Source organism: Dermacentor albipictus, chromosome 4 (genome assembly GCF_038994185.2).
Source record: "Dermacentor albipictus isolate Rhodes 1998 colony chromosome 4, USDA_Dalb.pri_finalv2, whole genome shotgun sequence".
In the NCBI taxonomy this organism is placed as follows: domain Eukaryota; kingdom Metazoa; phylum Arthropoda; class Arachnida; order Ixodida; family Ixodidae; genus Dermacentor; species Dermacentor albipictus.
The window spans coordinates 155,908,191-155,926,902 of record NC_091824.1 but is presented as its reverse complement, the minus strand read 5'-3'; the positions used below and the strand labels follow the sequence as shown (position 1 = coordinate 155,926,902).

The window sequence follows — 18,712 nt, the reverse complement described above, 5'->3', positions numbered from 1 at the left end:
GTAGAATACAAGGCCTGCAGCTACGCCACACGTAAGCATAGTAAAGATGGCAGCGTCCTGCTCGTGAGCTATTCAGCAAAAGACAAGCAGCACTCGCAGTCTAGAAAACCCGGGAAGGTTCGCAAAGAAAGCTTCGTCTTAATATTCGTATTGCCAATTTGGCCAGTGGACCTCATCCTCGCCAGCTACAAAAGCAGTAAGGTGCCCCAGCGGCTCCATCGGCAGGCCAATGGAGCGACACATTCTGCCAGACTGTACCGGACTTCAGGCCGTCAGCTGACATCCAGAATATCCCGAGATCTCAAAAGGGTTAAATATTTTTTTTATCTCAAGCTGTGCTATTTTACTGTGCTACTAGGCTTTATTTCAGCTTTTCTACCTCTTGTTCTTTACTGACACAGAGAATACCCGTAGAAGATGCTCTCGGGCGTGCCAGTACAAAATGGCGACATCGGGGGTCTTTATTTCAGACGCTGGAACATGGCGTGGCGTTCAGGAGTAGGGTTAAGGGAGTGGGTGGGAATCATGGCGCTAGCTGGACAGTTACGGTCTTTCGGTTTTCTTCTCGCGTGCCGTGCGGTGAAACGCCTGCCACGCGCTCCATGTCCGCATGGCGATCGCGAATCGCGAGACAGTGTCCAGCACAGCACGCAGAGGAGGACGAACGTCGCCGGCGAGTGCGACTTCTCCCGTTAGAGGAGCCGAGTTGCGGACGCTGGGTCTTTTTCCAGTGTCTCCGCTCCCTGCGTTTTCTTTTTTTCGGTGCTTCGAGAAACTCGGCTGCGATGCTGTCTGGACGTGCTGGAACCACCGGTGTCCTGGAAGGAGGGCGTGACTGGGTTTCCTGTGCCTCGGTGACGGCGACGCCTGCCTGTGCTATCTCTCGTACTCATCGGACGTCGACGACTGCGAGCAGATAAGCAAACGAAAAAAAAAACATTATGCAGATTCACTTAATCATTCAAAAACGAATTAGAAATTGAAGGCGGCGACAGTGAGGCACCCAGGTAACCTCATAGGCTATCGGGATGTGTTACGGAAACGGAACCGGTAACACACCTCAAGAGCCAATGGCGCCGTTGTGTTACGGAATCCGTTCCTTAAAGGGCCCTCCACCAAGTCTGGACATCTTGAGCTGACAAGCGTAGTGCATACAGTGCACGCGCACGACCGTGTCTGCTAATAATTACATCGCTACGCACCACGGAAAGAGATGAAATTTCAAACTAAACGTCCTTTGCCTTTCTCGTCTTGCCCTACTCGTGCGATGACGTACATCAGCAAGTGCGCCTACGTACATGTATATGCTGTGACGTCGCTTACAGGGACACATGACACTTCAATATATATTCAAGGCAACATCTGTTATTTCTTCCGTTTCGCCTACTTGTTACAACGTCATGCAATCACGTGCGCTGAGAATGACGCTATGTCATTCTCTACTTTGTTCTAACGTGCGATCATGCTCTGTAATCCGCCTTGTGTGTGCCTAAGTGTTCGTGTAGCGCTGACTTATACCGCTAATCAGTTGTTTTCATGCACAGCGCACAAAATCATGCGCTGCGCGAGGCGAGGCAAACGCAACAGCTCGCGCTCGCGTCCGTCAGCGGAAATGCGCCGCGCAGCAAAAAAGCATGAGAAAGAAAACAGATGGCGGGGCCCATGACGTATGCGTCACGCGATCCTCCATCTCCAGTATGGGAGAACGCAGGGAAGGAATTTCGCTTGCGCAAGCTAGACGTGGCAAGTGGAGAGAGTGCCCTTGTTGGCGTTGACGCTCACCTCTTGAAATAATGGGTTCACGGCAATGAGATATTTCTATCTCTGCTATTATTCAACGAATTTGAAAAATTCTTGCGATAGAACGCTCCCAAGAGGGCACGTAACAATTTCCAGCATATCACTGAAATTTGCTATGTGGCCTCATGAGGGGTTTTTAACGCACCCGCCGCTCACTCGGTCCGCGCCCTCTACCCGTGTTAGTCACGCTTATTGCTAGTATTTCTTCGCTTTTTACGTTTTTTAGCGCTTTTTAATACATACAATGCACTGGTACTCAAATAAATGGGCGGAACGTTTCAACCGTATGCCTTCCTTCTTCAAATTGGCAGAATTGCTTCAAAAATTGCCCACATACTGCATCGATATGCGCGGGCACTCGTAACGCAAATATAATAATTTTCGTAATTAATAGCGCTTGCAAGTTGAACCTGTTTAGTACATTTTTTTGTCATTCCAACTAGTATATGCACAAAGTTTATTTGGATCTTGGAAGCTTTCTTTTTTTGCCATACATGCCTCTTTTCGTTTTCTTATACGGTAACTCACACCTCAAACCCCAACTGCCACTCTGCACAGGCATGCTACAAGTGAACTTTGTAAAGATAGGACACGACACATGAGCAACGACAACCTCCTTGGCCACTGGCGCAGTAAAACAAATGGAAGCCACGATGAACAGGAGGTTCTGTTTTCCCAGTCTTTATAGCTGCTCACAGAGGTTATCAATACTTGTTGTTGGGCTAGTTGGTTCATCTTATTCCGTAGGGTTACGATGCCACCAAGGGCTGAGAAAGCTTTAGGACAGAAAAGAGTGTCACTTGCAACTAGTTTATGGAAAGAAGATGGGGTCATCTTTATAGGAGAAGGTGGCCATGTGTGCACGTACGTTTGAGCACAATATTCAAACAAAATTTACATGATTATCCAATCATACAGAGTAGAAACTGGAAAATGGTGAAGAAATAAGCCTCCATTAATTCTCGTGCCAAAGGATGCTTGCTTTTACCAAGAATGCGTATATGGAAAAGATCTGGCTTACAAGTGCAGGAATCATAGTTCATAGGTAAGCATACGTGGTGCATTGGTAAGTTTGCATTAATCTTATCCTTGACAGACAGCTCGTGTTCGGTTGATCTATCGTTGATGCAGCGACTTGTCTGGCCGATATAGAGGGACCAGGGTGCTCCAGGTAAGTGTTGCCAGGGTTTAAAAAATGTGCAAATGCCACGCAGCTGGACATAATAAAGGTAATGTTTGAAGTTGCTTGAAGATAAACTATATTTCTTCATTACGCCTAATTAGCCAATTAATATTAATTATTTATTAAACTTCTATAGTGTTATAATTTGATGAAAAGTGCCAATGAGAAAATTGTAGAGTGACATGGAAAACTCCCGATACAGCTTTCTGTTTCTCAATACGCGCTCCATAAAAGTGTTTTTCCGAGTGTGAAAGAAGCCATCGAATACACGCGAAGTGCCCCGAGCAGCCAGTTGCGGGGCAATTTTGCGTGCATTTGCGGGCTACTTTCACGCTCAGCAAAACACATTTATGTAGCACATATTGAGCAACAGAAAGGTGTATCGAGAGCTTTCCATGTCGCTCTACAATTTTCTCATTGGCACTTTTGCTCTAACTATATCTGAGTATATTAATTAATAAGACTAATTGTTTAATTACGCTGAATGAAAGAAGTTGTTTGAGTATCTCCAAGCGACGGCAAAGAACATTAGCTTTGGTCTGTCTAGCTACGTGGCATTTGTATATATTTAAGCTCGCGCTAAAGTTAGCTGGCAAACCTTGTATGCCTTGCCGCAATTAAGTGGAATTTCGTACACCACACCATCCGCGCAAGTCACATACGGCCTTTGTGTTTTTACTACAAAGGGTTAGGTTGTGCGGGTCTGAGATGCGTTGGCACAGGCCAGCAAGCGTCCGTAGAACCGAAAAAACAATAGACAATTTGTACTTCCTGGTCACTTTCTTTCAATTTCGGGCCAGTTTATGCATGTACGGAACAACTTGCGGCCTTTTTTCTAGTTGCGGCTTGGTTTTCCACTTACCGTCTAATTTTTGAAGGAGCGTTCCCTCAACTGAAACCATGATAGAACAAGGGTATCTGGTTAATCGTAGCCATGCAACGTGACAGTTAAAGCTTTCCTGCATCTTGTGAGAACAAGACCTCACCAACGCCACCAGAAGACACATGGATGCTATTGCCTTTTTAACAAGTTTAGTATGCGCCGAGTCGAATGATAAAAAGCCGAGGCACGCCAACGCTCAACACCGGAACCGGCGCTTGAGCTGCACTCTAAAATCTTGCCCTGTGGGATGATGTTCGTCTGGATCAGGGATCACAGACAGGAGGGTTCGTGGGCGGTGTTTCTGGAGGTATTGGCTTTCACCAACAGGGACTAGCTGCACTCGCATGGCGTCAAGTGCGTCTTGTCACTTATCCTTTTGTCCTGGAGCACAGTGCGTTACGCCTACTGCTCGTAATGAATCACCAAGTCCAAGTTACCATCTTAGTGTACTAAATTCTTGTTTAAGGCGACAGGAAAAAGAACAAAAATAGGTGCTAACCGCGGTTCCCCTAGTGATCGTGGATGTAAATATCCACATTAACACTCCCTCGTGTTTACCAGAGTTTGCCTACAAACTCGTGCACGCGGCGAGTGATAATGAACACCGAGCGAGGAGCAGCAGTCGCCGGTGCCCCTCGACCTTCTCGTAGCCTCCGTTATCGGCGGCCAAAGTCAACAGTCGGCCGCGAATTGGAGCTGCCGACTCCTCCCGCGTTTTGCAGCAGGGGGTACGCACTAGCTCATCGTGCATATATTGCCACTCCAGGCGAGCGCCACTCGCCAAGCACGTCCCCATTATCGCATGCATAAGCGACGCCGGCCTTCGACTATCCAGTGCGTGCGGACTTTGAGATGGCGTCGAGAGGGTGCAGCGACCCCCATCGCGTCATTGGAACTCGTCCGCGGATCACGTCGCCAGGCATAGACGCCAGCTTCGGTTATACGCTATCCCGCTGCTTGGTTAAAAAAAAGATATTGTGCGATTTTATGCGCCCAAAACCATCATATGATTATGAGGAACGCCATAGTGGGGGACTCTGGTTTATTTTGACCATCTGGTAACCTTTAACGTTCACCCAATGCATGGCACACTGGGTTTTTTTTTTTTTCAATTGACCCCCCATCGAAGTGCGGCCGGCGCGGCCGGGATTTGATACAGCGCCCTCGGGCTTAGCAGCGCAACGCCAAAGACACTGCGCCACCAAGGCGGGTGCTTCGTGCTTCAATATGTGAATTATGATCCTGACTATCACCTCTGTCACCTCCTATCAGAATGAAACTTCTGGCTCCTACACGCCTACGTACATATATGCCAATTTTAAAATCGATAATAAGCTCAGTGTATACCGTTATAATGGAGACGCTTCTTCAAGAATTCAATTTCTGAAAAAATTTTGTAAACTGTAACGTCCGTAGGGCTTTGCTAAAGTTTCATTTTCCTTACAGATAGACAAATACCATAAGTTATTGAGCGATGATATTCGTGCTATATTTCACCGGGAGTTCTTAAGGTGCTTGCAGTTTTGTAGACAGCGTTATTAAATATTTCTCAGAGATTGTCTAATTGTTTCTATTCATAGCTTCGTTTATTTGTGTCTGCTGATAACAGTATGACTACTGGTCATTGGTCTCTCTACAAAAGAAAGATTGTGAGTTAAACCTTTCCATTGTACGGGAAGGAAACAAAGGCTTAGTTTTATTTTACAGCCTCTATAGCGTAAATACGCAATGATTTAATAAAGCTTTATGAATTCCAAGTCATATAACGGCGCTGCTCGTGGTAGACATTTTCTTCCTTAGTCTCAGTTCGCTCAAGTTTCCGTATCTATTTCGTTGCAACATTAGCATACTTCATGTACCTATTCTTGCAAGCTTATAACACACCATTTTTTTGTTCGCTCGACAACACATTTAGCATACCCAAAAGCGTAGTCTTTACAAATGAGCTTGGAGTCAGGAAGGTTTCTGCCACAGATTTAACTCCACGTGTCGGTGTCACTGTTTGGAAAGTTAGCATTCACTATGCATGTTTGAGAGGAAATACACCGTCAATATGCGCAACAGAATGCCCGTTATTGGTACGCCACAAATTTTAAGGCATGAGCATGATACTGCCATTTCGTTAATTGTTTTGTTGATTTATTCATCACTGACTCATTTTATGAAACCGGAAATTATCGAATGCGTCACCGGCCTCTTCATGACAATAACTTCTTGAATGCGGGAAAGGAGCTGCTCTGCTTATCGTGTTCCCTTACGTTTCGTTTTCGTCGCGCATTTATTCAAGACCTGCTAAGTAGCTTCAGGATGCATTGTGCCAGGTATGTCACTTGAGCCACGGAGAGAGGACTCAAAATCTCCGTTCGTTGTAGCAAAGTTCCTGTTTACGTTCTATACATATATTTTGATAAATAATAAGCTGGAACCTTTAATCACTCGTAAATCGACCTCAACATTAGGAAAATGGCATACGCATATCCTTTCGTGCACAAGTAAGCAGAATATGTCCTACTAGGGAGGCATCATTAATCAGACAGAATGCCTTTGTGTGCGACGGGCGTGTATTTAGCCCAAGATATGATGATAGAAGGCCCTAATGTGACTCAGCTTTGACAGCTTGTGTCGCAGCAGCTACTAAGCATTTCCGGAATGCAACGATAATGTCGGTCCTGGCGGTCGTCGTATACTGCATTCATAGTAGCACGCGTTTCATCATAAAGCACAATCCAAAAATTCATACACAAGGCAATTCGGCTTCGACGGAGAACAAAGAAGCATACAAAAAGATCCAGCATGTATAGATCTTTGCTACACTTACATCCAGACCCTTTACGCGTGTCGCAGCCATAATTAAGGCCACGACGAGGCCTCTGCGTCGCCCTATTGCCCACTACATGATTGCAGTGACCAGCGTCATGCCTATGCCAACAGCCGCGTTCTTTTGAAGCCACACCCGGTCTGCAGCGTGTTTCCCACCGCTCTCCACATGCGATCTTGTCCGTACTGGTGTGTACTGTGACCCACAGAGGATCAAAGAAAGGTCGGTGTGTTTGACCATGCTGGTCATGTCTCTATCGGAACGTTTGTGCTTGGCTAACAGCGTTGCATTCGGCACCTGCCACCAATCCTGAAAGCTTCTCACATGGAAAGGGATCCAAATGAGGCTTTTGGTTCGGTTGGTCATTTGTAGTTTTAGCTTGCCCATAGGTGCAGAATGTTGGGCGAGAGCAAAAGACAAAACGCACAGTCATGCTGGAGAGTAATGAACATGCACCGTGGACGTTTGGACAGGTAGGTACAGACCGAGCTAGACAGCCGCGATAGGCTGTTTGTCTATGATTTTGATAATAATATTCATTATGCTAGTATCCTGTTCGGCTGGCTTTATCTTGCAAGGCGAGCTTCCTATTATACATTAAGCCTACAATTAAGGATCATGAATGACTATTTTAGTGCCTTCTTATGTTGCATTACGATTTGTTGTCACTCGTAAACCAGGATACAAATAAACACAGTCTTTTGTATTCTTTTCCTAAGCAACGCTTTATACTCAGCTGCATTCAAAGTCAAACTTCATACTAGTTAGCCCGTCACGAAAGCATGAAAGCTAGCTCTGTACTCGTAATGTTTATCCCTCATATCCAAAAGAAGTGTAAGGAAACACTAATTAGTAACAAAGTCATGATATGTTTAAAAAATGTGTACAAACCATCGAGCCGCCTGAGAACCGGACCGGAACGCTTCTTCCGAACCTGAAAAAGTGAACCAGAATAAAAGTTTCTTATAAGAACCAAAACATTGTTGCATTCCTAAGTATCCCCTAGAAACGGTACCGTTAATAACTTGCGTTTGTTTTTATTTCTCCTTGTGAACAACCTCATTAGCCACAACTAAATATTTCGCAAAGTACGAGTGTTTTCACTTGCATGCACTCGAACAGGCGCGTCGGACTGAAAAGCGGCAAGAATCGAGCAGACAAGTTCTTGCGCTTAGTTAAACTGGAAAAAACGATGCGCCATCTTGCCGTAAACATCCTCTAAGCTTATCTTAGGCATAAAATTCTGCTTCAGCGAATAAACCACGCCGGCGTCCCACGTCCTTCTGGAAAATGTAGTTTCCTTTATTTAGTATTTCTCGCTATCCTCTCTATCTCTTCGTTCTCAATTTCATGCTTGCCTCTCGGCAACGTAGCACACTACGCGTGTTCGGGGCAGCACTATAAGCACGAAAGTGCTACAGACAAAAATTTGCGTTTTCGCCCGAGGACGAAGCATTAAAAGGAATAGCAAGGTTATTAGTTGCACTCAAGACGCCTCAGAGTGCAGTTTGCGCGATAAAGAGCGTAACAGCTCTACTGCAGGTGTCGACCCTCCCCGGTGCACCGGTTGACACCAAACGAAAATGTTCGGCGTTGGTCTGTACTTAGTCCAAAAAGATTAGCTGCAATGACCAGCGGCGAATATCCACCAAACTGCAAACATCGCAACTGCCCCCTGGCGGACCAAGATCACGTCTTGTGGGCATGCCAAAAGAACCCTCCCCCGAGAGAACTCTTTAGGCGAGCTCCTTCATACGAAGAGTGGGAGATGAAAACGAAAACTTCCAACCTGCGAGCCCAGATACGGTTGGCGGAATGGGCTAGTAGCGTCGCGGAGAAGCAGACGCCACGCTAGCCCACACCGGTGGGAAAGAAAACTCCACTCAATTCTGACAATAAAAGTTTTCTCTCTCTCTCTCTGTCGGCGTTGGTCAACGTCCACAGAAAGGAAGATATAAATTTAGCTTTGACGTTCCCCATACGCATTTGGTTTCCGGCTTAGAAGCTTTGTGCATACTGCACAAAGCTTCTCAGCGGGAAACCAAATGCGTATGGGCACAACATTGATGTCAGCAGTAGCAGACAGCACGCTGCTCTGGTTCTGGCAGAGCCAACCGAGTGGAGCGTGACATTGCGTCCACTTGGCATAGTCACTCTTGGAGAAAAATGCACTATGCGTCACTGGAGATTTTCGAATCCCCCACCCGTGGACCATGCATGCGTCGTTCCTGGCAGGACATCACGATAGCACCGGCGCCAACACCGGCGCCAACAGCGATACCGATAGTGACGGTGCAACTGCGCCTGAAGCAACCGTATAATTGCTGTCACAATGACGTCGTTTCTTTTTTATCTATTTCGTCGTTCTCCATCAAATCTGGCAAACTTCGCTTGTATTAAGTGCGCTTCGGTTACCAAGACGTTTACGTATATTGCCCCCAAGGCTAATAGTCGGATAACTAAATACTGACGACCGCATTTGCTCACTGTCGTGCAAAATAAAGTGTAAGGCCTCAAAAGGAGAAAGAAGATACAATTTCAAAACAGTCAATTGAAAGCGCCGAATTTTTTTTTTATATTGTAATCTCTGTCGGCAAATTATTCTCGGAGAGCTTATAAGCGTCGAATAGGAAGCCTTAGAACTTCCCCAGTGCGAGAATCATCCAGCAGTGAATTCATTGGACGAATGTAGTTAGTGCTGAAACGAGGAACCTTGGACGATGATAGCCAAGCGCCGTGTTTGTCGAAGCCCGTATTTTAATCCCTCGTTAATTATCCTAATACCTCACCGATCAGAGTTTCATCCTGGCGCGCTTTACTTCTGCTACGCAGTCTCAAATTCAATGAGCGAGATTTCTTGTTTTGAAATTTTGATTCTGCGACCCGGTATCATTAACGCGGAAGAATTATACTGATCTATCTCATTATTCTTAAATGTACTTAAAGAAAGGTTGGTGCCTATGTGTGGCGCCGGCTACTGCTGTTCTTTTATATGATATATAGTTATCATCGGAAAGTTGTCAAGAATCACAAAGGTGGACTAATAAACACATGCACGAACATTCACGCACTAAGTCTCAGTATTGCAATATAAATAAATGTTCACGCAACAGAAGAGTTCACATGTATAAGTACTCTCAAAACCGAAGCGTTCACACGCTACATGAGTTCACACAGCATAAACGTTCAGAAAACCAAGATGTTCGCCCAGAAAATGCTGGCACTTGAATGCCGTATTTAAATGCAACAAGCACAGATGCTATGAACACGAAGACACAATGAGAATGTAATTAAGTGTTGCTGTTAATAATAACAGTGCGAGCAATAACTGTTGTGTGACTTAGTTTTTAATGCCTCCGAAAATTGTACTAAGGCGCGCGCAACGATGTTTTGAAGTTTTTCTGTTGGCCATGGATCTAAAATTTTTCCGAAGGGTAGTGGCAGTCTATCCAAGCTATGTAGTTTTTCCGAAAGTACCTTGTGGGGAGTATCATAATTTTTAGTGTAGAGGAAGGTGTTCCATGTCTTCTTCAGCCTCATCACATGAGCATGTAGCACGTTTAGCTATTCTTATCATATAAAGGAAGCTTCTAGTATATAGGCAGTGCCTAGCTGAAGCCTATGAACTGCTGTTTCAACACATCGACTAATATTAAGCGAAATATTGAATTCTATTCCCTGATATATCATATCATAAGAAGCCAACAAACACTGACACCAAGGACGACATAGGGGAAGTTACTTGTGCCTAATAAATGAAATATAAAAACGACAAATTAATGGAAATTAATGTGGATGAAAAAAAAAAAAAAAACTTGCCGCAAGTGAGAGCCGAACCCAAAACCTTCGCATTTCGCGTGCGATGCTCTACCAGTTGAGCTACCGCGGTGCCGTTTCTCCATCCACTTTCTTGGGTATCTATGTATCCTACTAGAACCCTGGGAGTGTTGGCCAGCGCCACCACTCACAGGCCCTAGCGGAGGACGTGGAACGTCCTTTCTGCCGCAGGCGTCACGAGAACGTGATCTTTTTGGCTGAAGGCAACTGGTCAATAAACCCACATATGCTACCTGAAGGCATCCATGTTGCCGGATTCAATACCCTCGTTATGTGATAAACGAGAAGAAAGGGGGTTAACCGAGGGGCCCGACATTTATTAGTCATATCATAAGAAGCGAACAAACACTGACACTAAGGACCGCACACCTGGAAACCGAACCCTTCGAATTTCGCACGCGAAATGCGAAAGTTTTGGGTTCGGTTCCCACCTGCGGCAAGTTGTTTTTTTTTTCATCCACTTTAATTTCCATTAATTTATCGTTTCATTATTTCATTTATTAAGCACAAGTAACTTCCCCTATGTTGTCCTTGGCATCAGTGTTTGTTGGCTTCTTATGATATGACTAATAAATATGAGGCCCCTCGGTTAACCACCTTCCTCCATTAACTATGTTATGCAATTGAGAGTTCTACGTATCATTTATGAACCAAGTTTCCTTGGACAATCTATACCATAGTTTGTTCAATAGACATCGCGCATCACTCGCCGCTAGAGGAAGTAATTATAATTCATTATCTTGATGTGCTGCACGTGCCATGTGATCAGCAGTTACATTTTCTCTTTCACAGTGACTTGGAATCCACTGGACTGTTATGTCATGTTGTAGATATTTCGCTATGGCGTATCACTTCTGTATTTCGTATGTCAATGTGATGTTTGCTTTTCTTAAGCTGATTTCATTTAAGCAAAGCAATGAGGCTTGTGAGTCGCTCAGAATTACCCCGTGAAGTCGTTCTGACTGCTGACATATGCAACGGAAAGCGAAGTATTGCGTAAAGTTCTGCCGTTGTGGACGTTGTCAATTGGCAAACCTTATAAGCTTTTTTGCTCTTATTATGCAGGTATATAAAACACAGATGTAGAGCTTTGTTTCCAGCATGATCCATTGATATACACGTGAATGCGATCTACGTACTTAGAGTAAAGATGTGATAAATTTAGTTACTTTATCGCAACTATGGGCATATAACATTTGCGACCTACTCCAGGAATTGAAGTGACTATTTCTGGAATTTCTGGTCGACATAGCGGATTAGTTGCGCAAGTAGGGCTGTTTTCGTAAGCAGCCAGTAAGTTTTTGCACCGTCGTATTTCTTCATGTATGCGTGCAGTGGTTCTATCCTGAAAGTCTTGACATAGTGAATGATTAGCGTGTTGTGTAATCAAACGAAAGAAGTGACAAGCTTCCGTAAATCTTATAGTACATGAAAAGTTGGTTGGCGGGACTGCGCAATTACCAAAGCACAGGCAGATGCACGCGGAACACCAAGACATATGCGAAGGCTTCTGGCCAGCAATCTTTGAATTGTTTTCTTTAGATTACAGAATATTTCATGTAACACAGGAGCAAGAGTATGCTTTCTTTGTCTAATGATTGCCGAGAGAACGCGTAATAAGGAAGAGGTTGAACTACCCCATCTCGCTCCAGCAAATCGACGAAGAATGTTGATTAGGAGTTGACTTTCTCCTCTAATGCTTTTATTTCTGGAGCCCATGATAGCCGTCTGTCTGTAATACCCAAGAACTTGTCGCCCAAGTTGCAGACATTGAGAGTCTAGCATGAGCTGGAACATCTTGAGGCGCTTTCTTGTAAAAAGGAAGTATAGCAGTTTTCTCATGTGAAGTAATCACACTTCTGTTTTCAAAAAATCATTAGGTAGCGTTAGGCCAGCTTGCAGTTTATGCTGAACGGCTTGAGTACACGAGTAAGATGCCCATATGCACAAGTCATCTGCATATGGTGAATAATCCAAGGTAAAAGCAGGATATAGGATAATTCAGCCATAACACAGGTAGATAGAAATGGACTGCTTTGAGCACCGAGACGTTATTTGTACAGTCGCAATCTTTTTGAACGTGAACATGGGAGCGCGTGGCTTCGATACTACCACCGCAGTTAAGAGGCGCCTTACAATCTCTGTGCGCATGCGCGGCGAGAGTAGCTTTCCTTCGCGCGCATCACGTCATTGGAGCACTCGCTTGTCGTCTGCTAGCTGTTTTTTTGTTTCCTCGGCAGTGACCGAATTACCACTGTAAGCATAACCGAGATGTTTCCAATGTAAATAGTTTGTTCCTCATTGTTGGCGTTACACTAAATACCTGGAAATCATTACCTAATTTTTTATTTCTTTTCTCCCGGCTTCCTTTAGTCACACAATGCAGAAAACAAGCTAAAAACGCGAACGTCCGAACTTTTATTTTGTGCATTTTTCACAAGATAATGAAAGACTTAGAAAAGTAATAGCTGTAAACTTGAATTAATCGCTATTTCATTTTCTTTACTATTTTGTCATGATCCCTTTTGCAGCAAAAACTGCTGTCATTCTACACGGTAGGGAAGAGCACAGGGCAGGCGCTAAGTTACTTGCTCTAAGATGCTCCCTCTCTTGGCAAACAGCTTCCCACAGCTCGTCCTCAGTTGCCAAATGAATAGGGTGTCGCACCATGGCTGCTTTTATGCGGCCCCATACATTTTCGCACATGTTCATGTAGGCGCCCTTGGCCGGCCAGGAGACCAGATGGACCCTACTAGTTTCTAGGTGCTCTTTCACAATTTTCGCAGTGTGCGCCGGCGCAAGGTCATGCTGAAACACAAAACCGGCATCTGGTAAAGCGGCGTGGGCGTAAAGAGGGAGCACGTTGTCCAAGATTTCGCTGCAGTAGCGCTGCGAAGTAAGAGGGCGCTCGGTGCGGTGTAGAAGCCAGACAGAAAGTCTTGACAGCGCGCCCCACACATTCACACAGGTGCGTCCGCTCGCCGCGACTCCCTGCAGATTGGCTCGCTCGTAACAGTATCGAAAGTATATTAAATTTAGTTCTTCACACAAAATCAAATCCGTATAGAAAATTTTCTTACCGTGTCCCTCTTGAGCGCCACAGCCGCGCGCACTGGTTTTGACGTGTTGAAAAAGTCGACTCCTCCGAGAAGATTACTCGGCCCCAGTCATCGGAAGTCCACAAGGCGTGAGCTTCGGCAAATTGAAGTCGTGACATCTTGTTCGAAGCGCTGAGAACGGGCTTTTATGCAGCCGCATAAGTTCGCAATACAGCGCACCTGAGGGGTCGCCGTAGGGTATGAACTGAAGCGGCCACATCGAGCAGCTCCCGCACTTCCCTCGCGCACTGAAAGGGATACTCCACTACTGAAGCTACCATAAGCGCGTCTCCTTCATCTGTCGCTACCATTTCCCGACGCCTATGTGGGGAGTCAAAAATGCGGCCTTCCTTCCTGAATGCTTGGAGGATCCTATTGACAGTTGTCAGGATCTTGTGCACCAATGCGCCAATGAAGCGCTGAAAATATTCCTTCAGCGAAAGTTTTACTATTTTCGACCTCTCGTCTTCAGGAACACGGGGCATACTGAGGTTAAGCAGCTGCTCTGATAAACGTGATAATGAGAACAAATACATACCTTCCTCGAACACAGGGGTGGTCACTGTTACGCCTACAAGTATAGGAACGTCGGCAAAAACTAACAGTTTCAAGTTTATTCATGCATCGTGTGTAATGTAACTTCAACTTCAACATTGTTACCGCTTTTGCAGTGCACGGCTCCCTTGTCGCGGTGCGCATGTAGCAGACGACACGCGCGTGCTTGCGTGACGCAGTGCGTGTAGTACGTGGCGCTGGCAGTAGGAAAGCCACGCGCTCCCGTGTTCACCGTCAAAAAGATCGCGACTGTACGTGATACCAGAGTCGCACATGACATGCCTGTCTAATGCGTATTGTTGCTTTTCTGTGCATAAGAATGAAAAGAAATAACTCCTTCGATAGCTGAATACGCAAGAGCAAAACTTTCCAAACGTCATCAGACAATCCTTGTGATATTGTCACGGGACAGATAGTTCAATTATGCTGACAGAGACGCCAAGCTCGGTAACTAAATGAAGAAAGCCGTGTCTCCGAGCGCAAATTCCTGTTGACTTCTCTGGTAACGCGTTCCAAGTAATAAGTGGAAAATAAAACGATTCCTTCTAGACTACAGAGCTGACACATTGATTTATAAAAGATCCTCCGCTTCGGGATCCCAGAGGCGCTGTAACGGCGGAGGCAAGAGGGAATAATTTATGCTGCCACGACTTCCTTTCGCAGTTATTACAACCCCCACCTAAATCGCCCCGGAAGGGGAGCAATTAGGCGTAGCAGGTGAAAATAAGTTTGGAGCTCGCAGCGGCAGCAGACAGGAGTCCTGCAGTAACGGTATAGATGGCGGTTCACATAGTCGCCAGGTATTCGTCAGACACTGACGCTGGATGGAAGGGGCAAAGCGTGTTTCTCTTTTCTTCGGAGAGAGACGTGCTGGCTTTCGTGTCCCTTACTTCGTTGTCTTCTGTGGCTGTTAGCTTCTTTAGTCGTGACAACATATAGTCACATGAGACCGCTTGTGCCTTCCGAACAACAAGTCTCCTACCAAGGTTGGCTTCTAAGCTATAACTAGAATTCTTTACGAAGCAGGAAGCTTCGTCAAATTTATAAGCGAGGTGAATTCAGCAGGCGAAAATTGTCTTACTTAAATGATATTGCGCGACAAAAAAAACGACATGGACGTGAGAGAAGACGACACACCGAGCGCAAACTTTTAACTAAGTTTATTGTGCCACTGCGTCGATTTTATACATGGGAAGCAGTGTAGACCCCGCATGCGCTTACAAGAAAATGAAGTGCGAATTGATGTAACATAGTTACGTGTCATGTGGTGCCGCTTCCAAGAAACTTAGTTCTTTTTCTGTGAGAGCCCGAGACAAGAAGCTAACACACTTATCACCCAATTTCGCGACCATCTGCGCTTCGTCACAGTGTCAATAACCATATTGATAAATATTTGTCACCGTTCACAAACAAGTAGTGCATAAGGAAGCATTCAAGGCGTTGAAATTAGCCCGCGCCTAACTTTCGAATTGACAGCAATTCTGAAATGTAGCCTATCTTTACTGCCAACGACAAGCTTCTGGGACGACTATTAGACATGATATATATGTGAATTTAAAGAAAAGAGAGACTAGATTCCTCCTTAGCTCTGCGTTGCCCTAGGTATCATATTTCTCTACGCTGAGTTTGATATCTCAACATTCTGATTTGAACACGGGAAATTTAGCGCACTGCCTGTAGCATCGTCTTTTATACTAGGTAACTGGTCTTGAGCGGTTAATTGTTCAGCAAACCAATTTCTAAATATTAATAAAAACTAAGTATTTATTGCGATAGCAATTATGTGGACACTAAAGGCATATTTCCGTCATCGCCGTCGCCGGGATGCCCCGTAGAAGTCTTACTGCGATAACATTGTGGCCGCACGCCATATGCTGTGGGTGGGAGTGAAAGCGTGCGAGGGTGAGCCTATCAGATGGTGGCTCCATCTCGCGCGCGCAAGGGAGGAAGGCGGAGAGGAAGCGCCCCGTCTCCCATCGCGCGCAAAGCACCAGGTGCGGGTGAGGGGGGGGGGGGGGTGGCTCTACTTCTGCGCCGGCTGCTTATCTCGCGGTGGAGCGTGGCCGCGTTGACCCCATATTGAACGCCATTTGTAAGGAGTAGGGAATCTAGACGCGCCGAGGACTGATAGCTCCGCGTGCCCTGCGTTCTCGCCACACAGTTAATTGGCATCGATGCTAGAGGCTGCACAAAAGGTCAACTCGCTGGCTGCTGCTGCCACTCTTACTAACGCCAGCGTTTTGACGGGGAATGTCCGCGGTGATCGAGATGTGTTCCTGTTTGCCTGTGCGTGCGCGACACCATGCTTGTTAATTTCGTAACAGAATGTTTACAATGGGCTTTGGGCTTGTTTACAAGTTTTAACTCCCGAGAAAACTATTAGCCTTACTTCGTACAGCTGTCTAATGATTTGCTGTCGCAATCGATGCTTCGCCTTTCGGGCGAAATTGCGACTACTCTTTGGTTACTGCGATAACATTTCATTCATTTCTTCAACGAATGTACGCTGCATCGACAGAAATAAAGTGAGCAACTTCTTATTTACCTTCCCATGTAAATGTGCTCATGTTATGGTTAAAGCCGGGGAGGTTACCTGTTCCTGCATTAAAATTTTTTTACATGTCGCATGAGAGGAAATATTCTGGACATTCCACGATATTACCGAAATAGCGGCCTGTTGCTATAACCTGCCAAGATCACATTGACTAAAAATTCAGAACGAGAACTATACAGCAAACAGCTGTGAGTGCAGTTGAATATATTACACATTTGAAGGACTCGTCGCTTGGAGTTTGATGTAGTGTTCTCTTTTATAACAGTGCAATAAGTGCAATACGTGAACCATGCTTAACCGCAACTCCTACTGAGCTTCGAAGTTCTGGAGAGGTATTGCGGTTCTCGATCATCTCTCATGTAGCAGGAGACATATACCAGTCTTACATCACTAGAAAAGAAAAAAAGTCGCAGTTTAGCAGAAAGACGAAGCACTGTTTGCGATAGACAATTATTGTACAGCTATAGGAAGGAAGGAAGGAAAAAGTGGAGAAGGAAGGGTAGGGAGGTTAACCAGTTTGGCTTAACCGGTTTGCTACCCTACACATGGGAGAGGGATGGGGGAGATTAAAGATGGGGAAGGGGGAGAGGGAGTGAGAGCACACAGCACATCACACACACATCGTCCGTTGGAGTCCATCAATCTGGCATGGTACGCGACGTCACTCTCACAGCCGCTTGTCCAAACCCGTCTCTTTCAAAAACCGTAGTAGTCCCTTTGTCGCCTTCACCTGCGATATCTTCTGTCGGCGGCATGTGAAAATCGTGTCGAGGGACAATGGTCTACTGTCAAGGCGCGCTAGAACAGATGCCAGGGACTGTCGCTGAACATTATATTCAGGACAGTCGCACAGAACATGTTCCAGCGTCTCCTCGCAAAGACAGGCATTACAGAGATCGTTGTCGGCCATTCCAATGCGGAAGAAGTAAGATTTAGTGAAAGCCACCCCCAGCCATAAGCGATAAAGCTGAGTCGCCTCTCTTCGACGCAGTCCAGTTGGCATATAGAGATGCATCAAAGAGGGCAGGTGGTATTGACGGTTGCTCTGGGTGGTCTGGCTGTTTGGTGTGCACCATAGAGATAGCGTGATCTCATGTGCAAGCACTCGAAGTCTGCTAGCTGCGTCGGATCGTGAAAGCGGTATGGCCTCTTCTTGTGCGTCTTCAAGAGCTGCCCGAGCGGCATTGTCGGCGTCTTCATTTCCACTGACGCCGCAGTGACTTGGCTATAGGAAGTAACGGTAATAGTATATCAGCTGCATAGGCTGCTGTAAACATTCGCTTACTAACTAATTAATGAGCATGGTGCCACACGCACACAACCGTGAACCCATCTCACTCGATGATGGCGGACACTCGCTGTCAGAACGTTGGTGTAATGAAGAGCGGCAGCACTTTCGAGAGAATTCGCCTTCGTGGCTTTCTCTTGCTTCGACGCGAACCAATCGCTCCAGAACACAGCTTACACGAAGCCTTCAGCTATTTCGGGTCGGCGAGCCTTCGAACCCAGCGTAGAATATCGTCAAAATAGAACGCGCACCGCCGCGATCAGCAGCGCAATGCATAAGCAGGGACAGAGTAGAAGCCGAGACGCACTCTGCCCGCTCCCCGTAATCTTACGCACACCAAAATTCGGCGCTCACCTTCCGCCGTTACGAGTGCGAGAAGACGATGCCGCACCAAGCTTTCTCGGTTCACCATCGCGTGTTTTCCCTCGAACCTAGAGCATACAGCGTGCAGCAGCGACGTTATCGCGCTTGGACTTTATACGGAAAGTCACGGGGACGGTGACGCGGACGGCGGAAATTCGCCTGGAGTGTCCATAGAAATGGCAGTAAGAAAAGTTGTTTGCCTCAGTGGTCACCGGTATAATCAAGCGTAAGACACTTCACCCGTTCCGACATCGACACTCTTAAAATCAGGATGCAATAGCTTTCTTTCTTTGCTAATATGCTCTATACTGTGATCGTAAGTGACACATGAAT

General features: G+C 45.9%; 1 protein-coding gene across 2 annotated transcripts in view; it reads right to left on the bottom strand.

Annotated features, from left to right (window-relative positions):
• Positions 1-347: 347 nt before the first annotated feature.
• LOC135903824 (neuropeptide F-like) overlaps positions 348-18,712 on the bottom strand; it is a 137,976-nt gene continuing 119,611 nt past the window's right edge. For both annotated transcript variants that reach the window (XM_065434237.2, XM_070538168.1), the window contains 2 exons: positions 7,576-7,618; positions 348-906 (listed from right to left, as the gene is read on the bottom strand). In XM_065434237.2, coding sequence (XP_065290309.1) covers positions 877-906; positions 7,576-7,618 — 73 coding nt within the window. In that variant the 3' untranslated portion in view covers positions 348-876. The remainder of the gene's footprint in view (positions 907-7,575; positions 7,619-18,712) is intronic.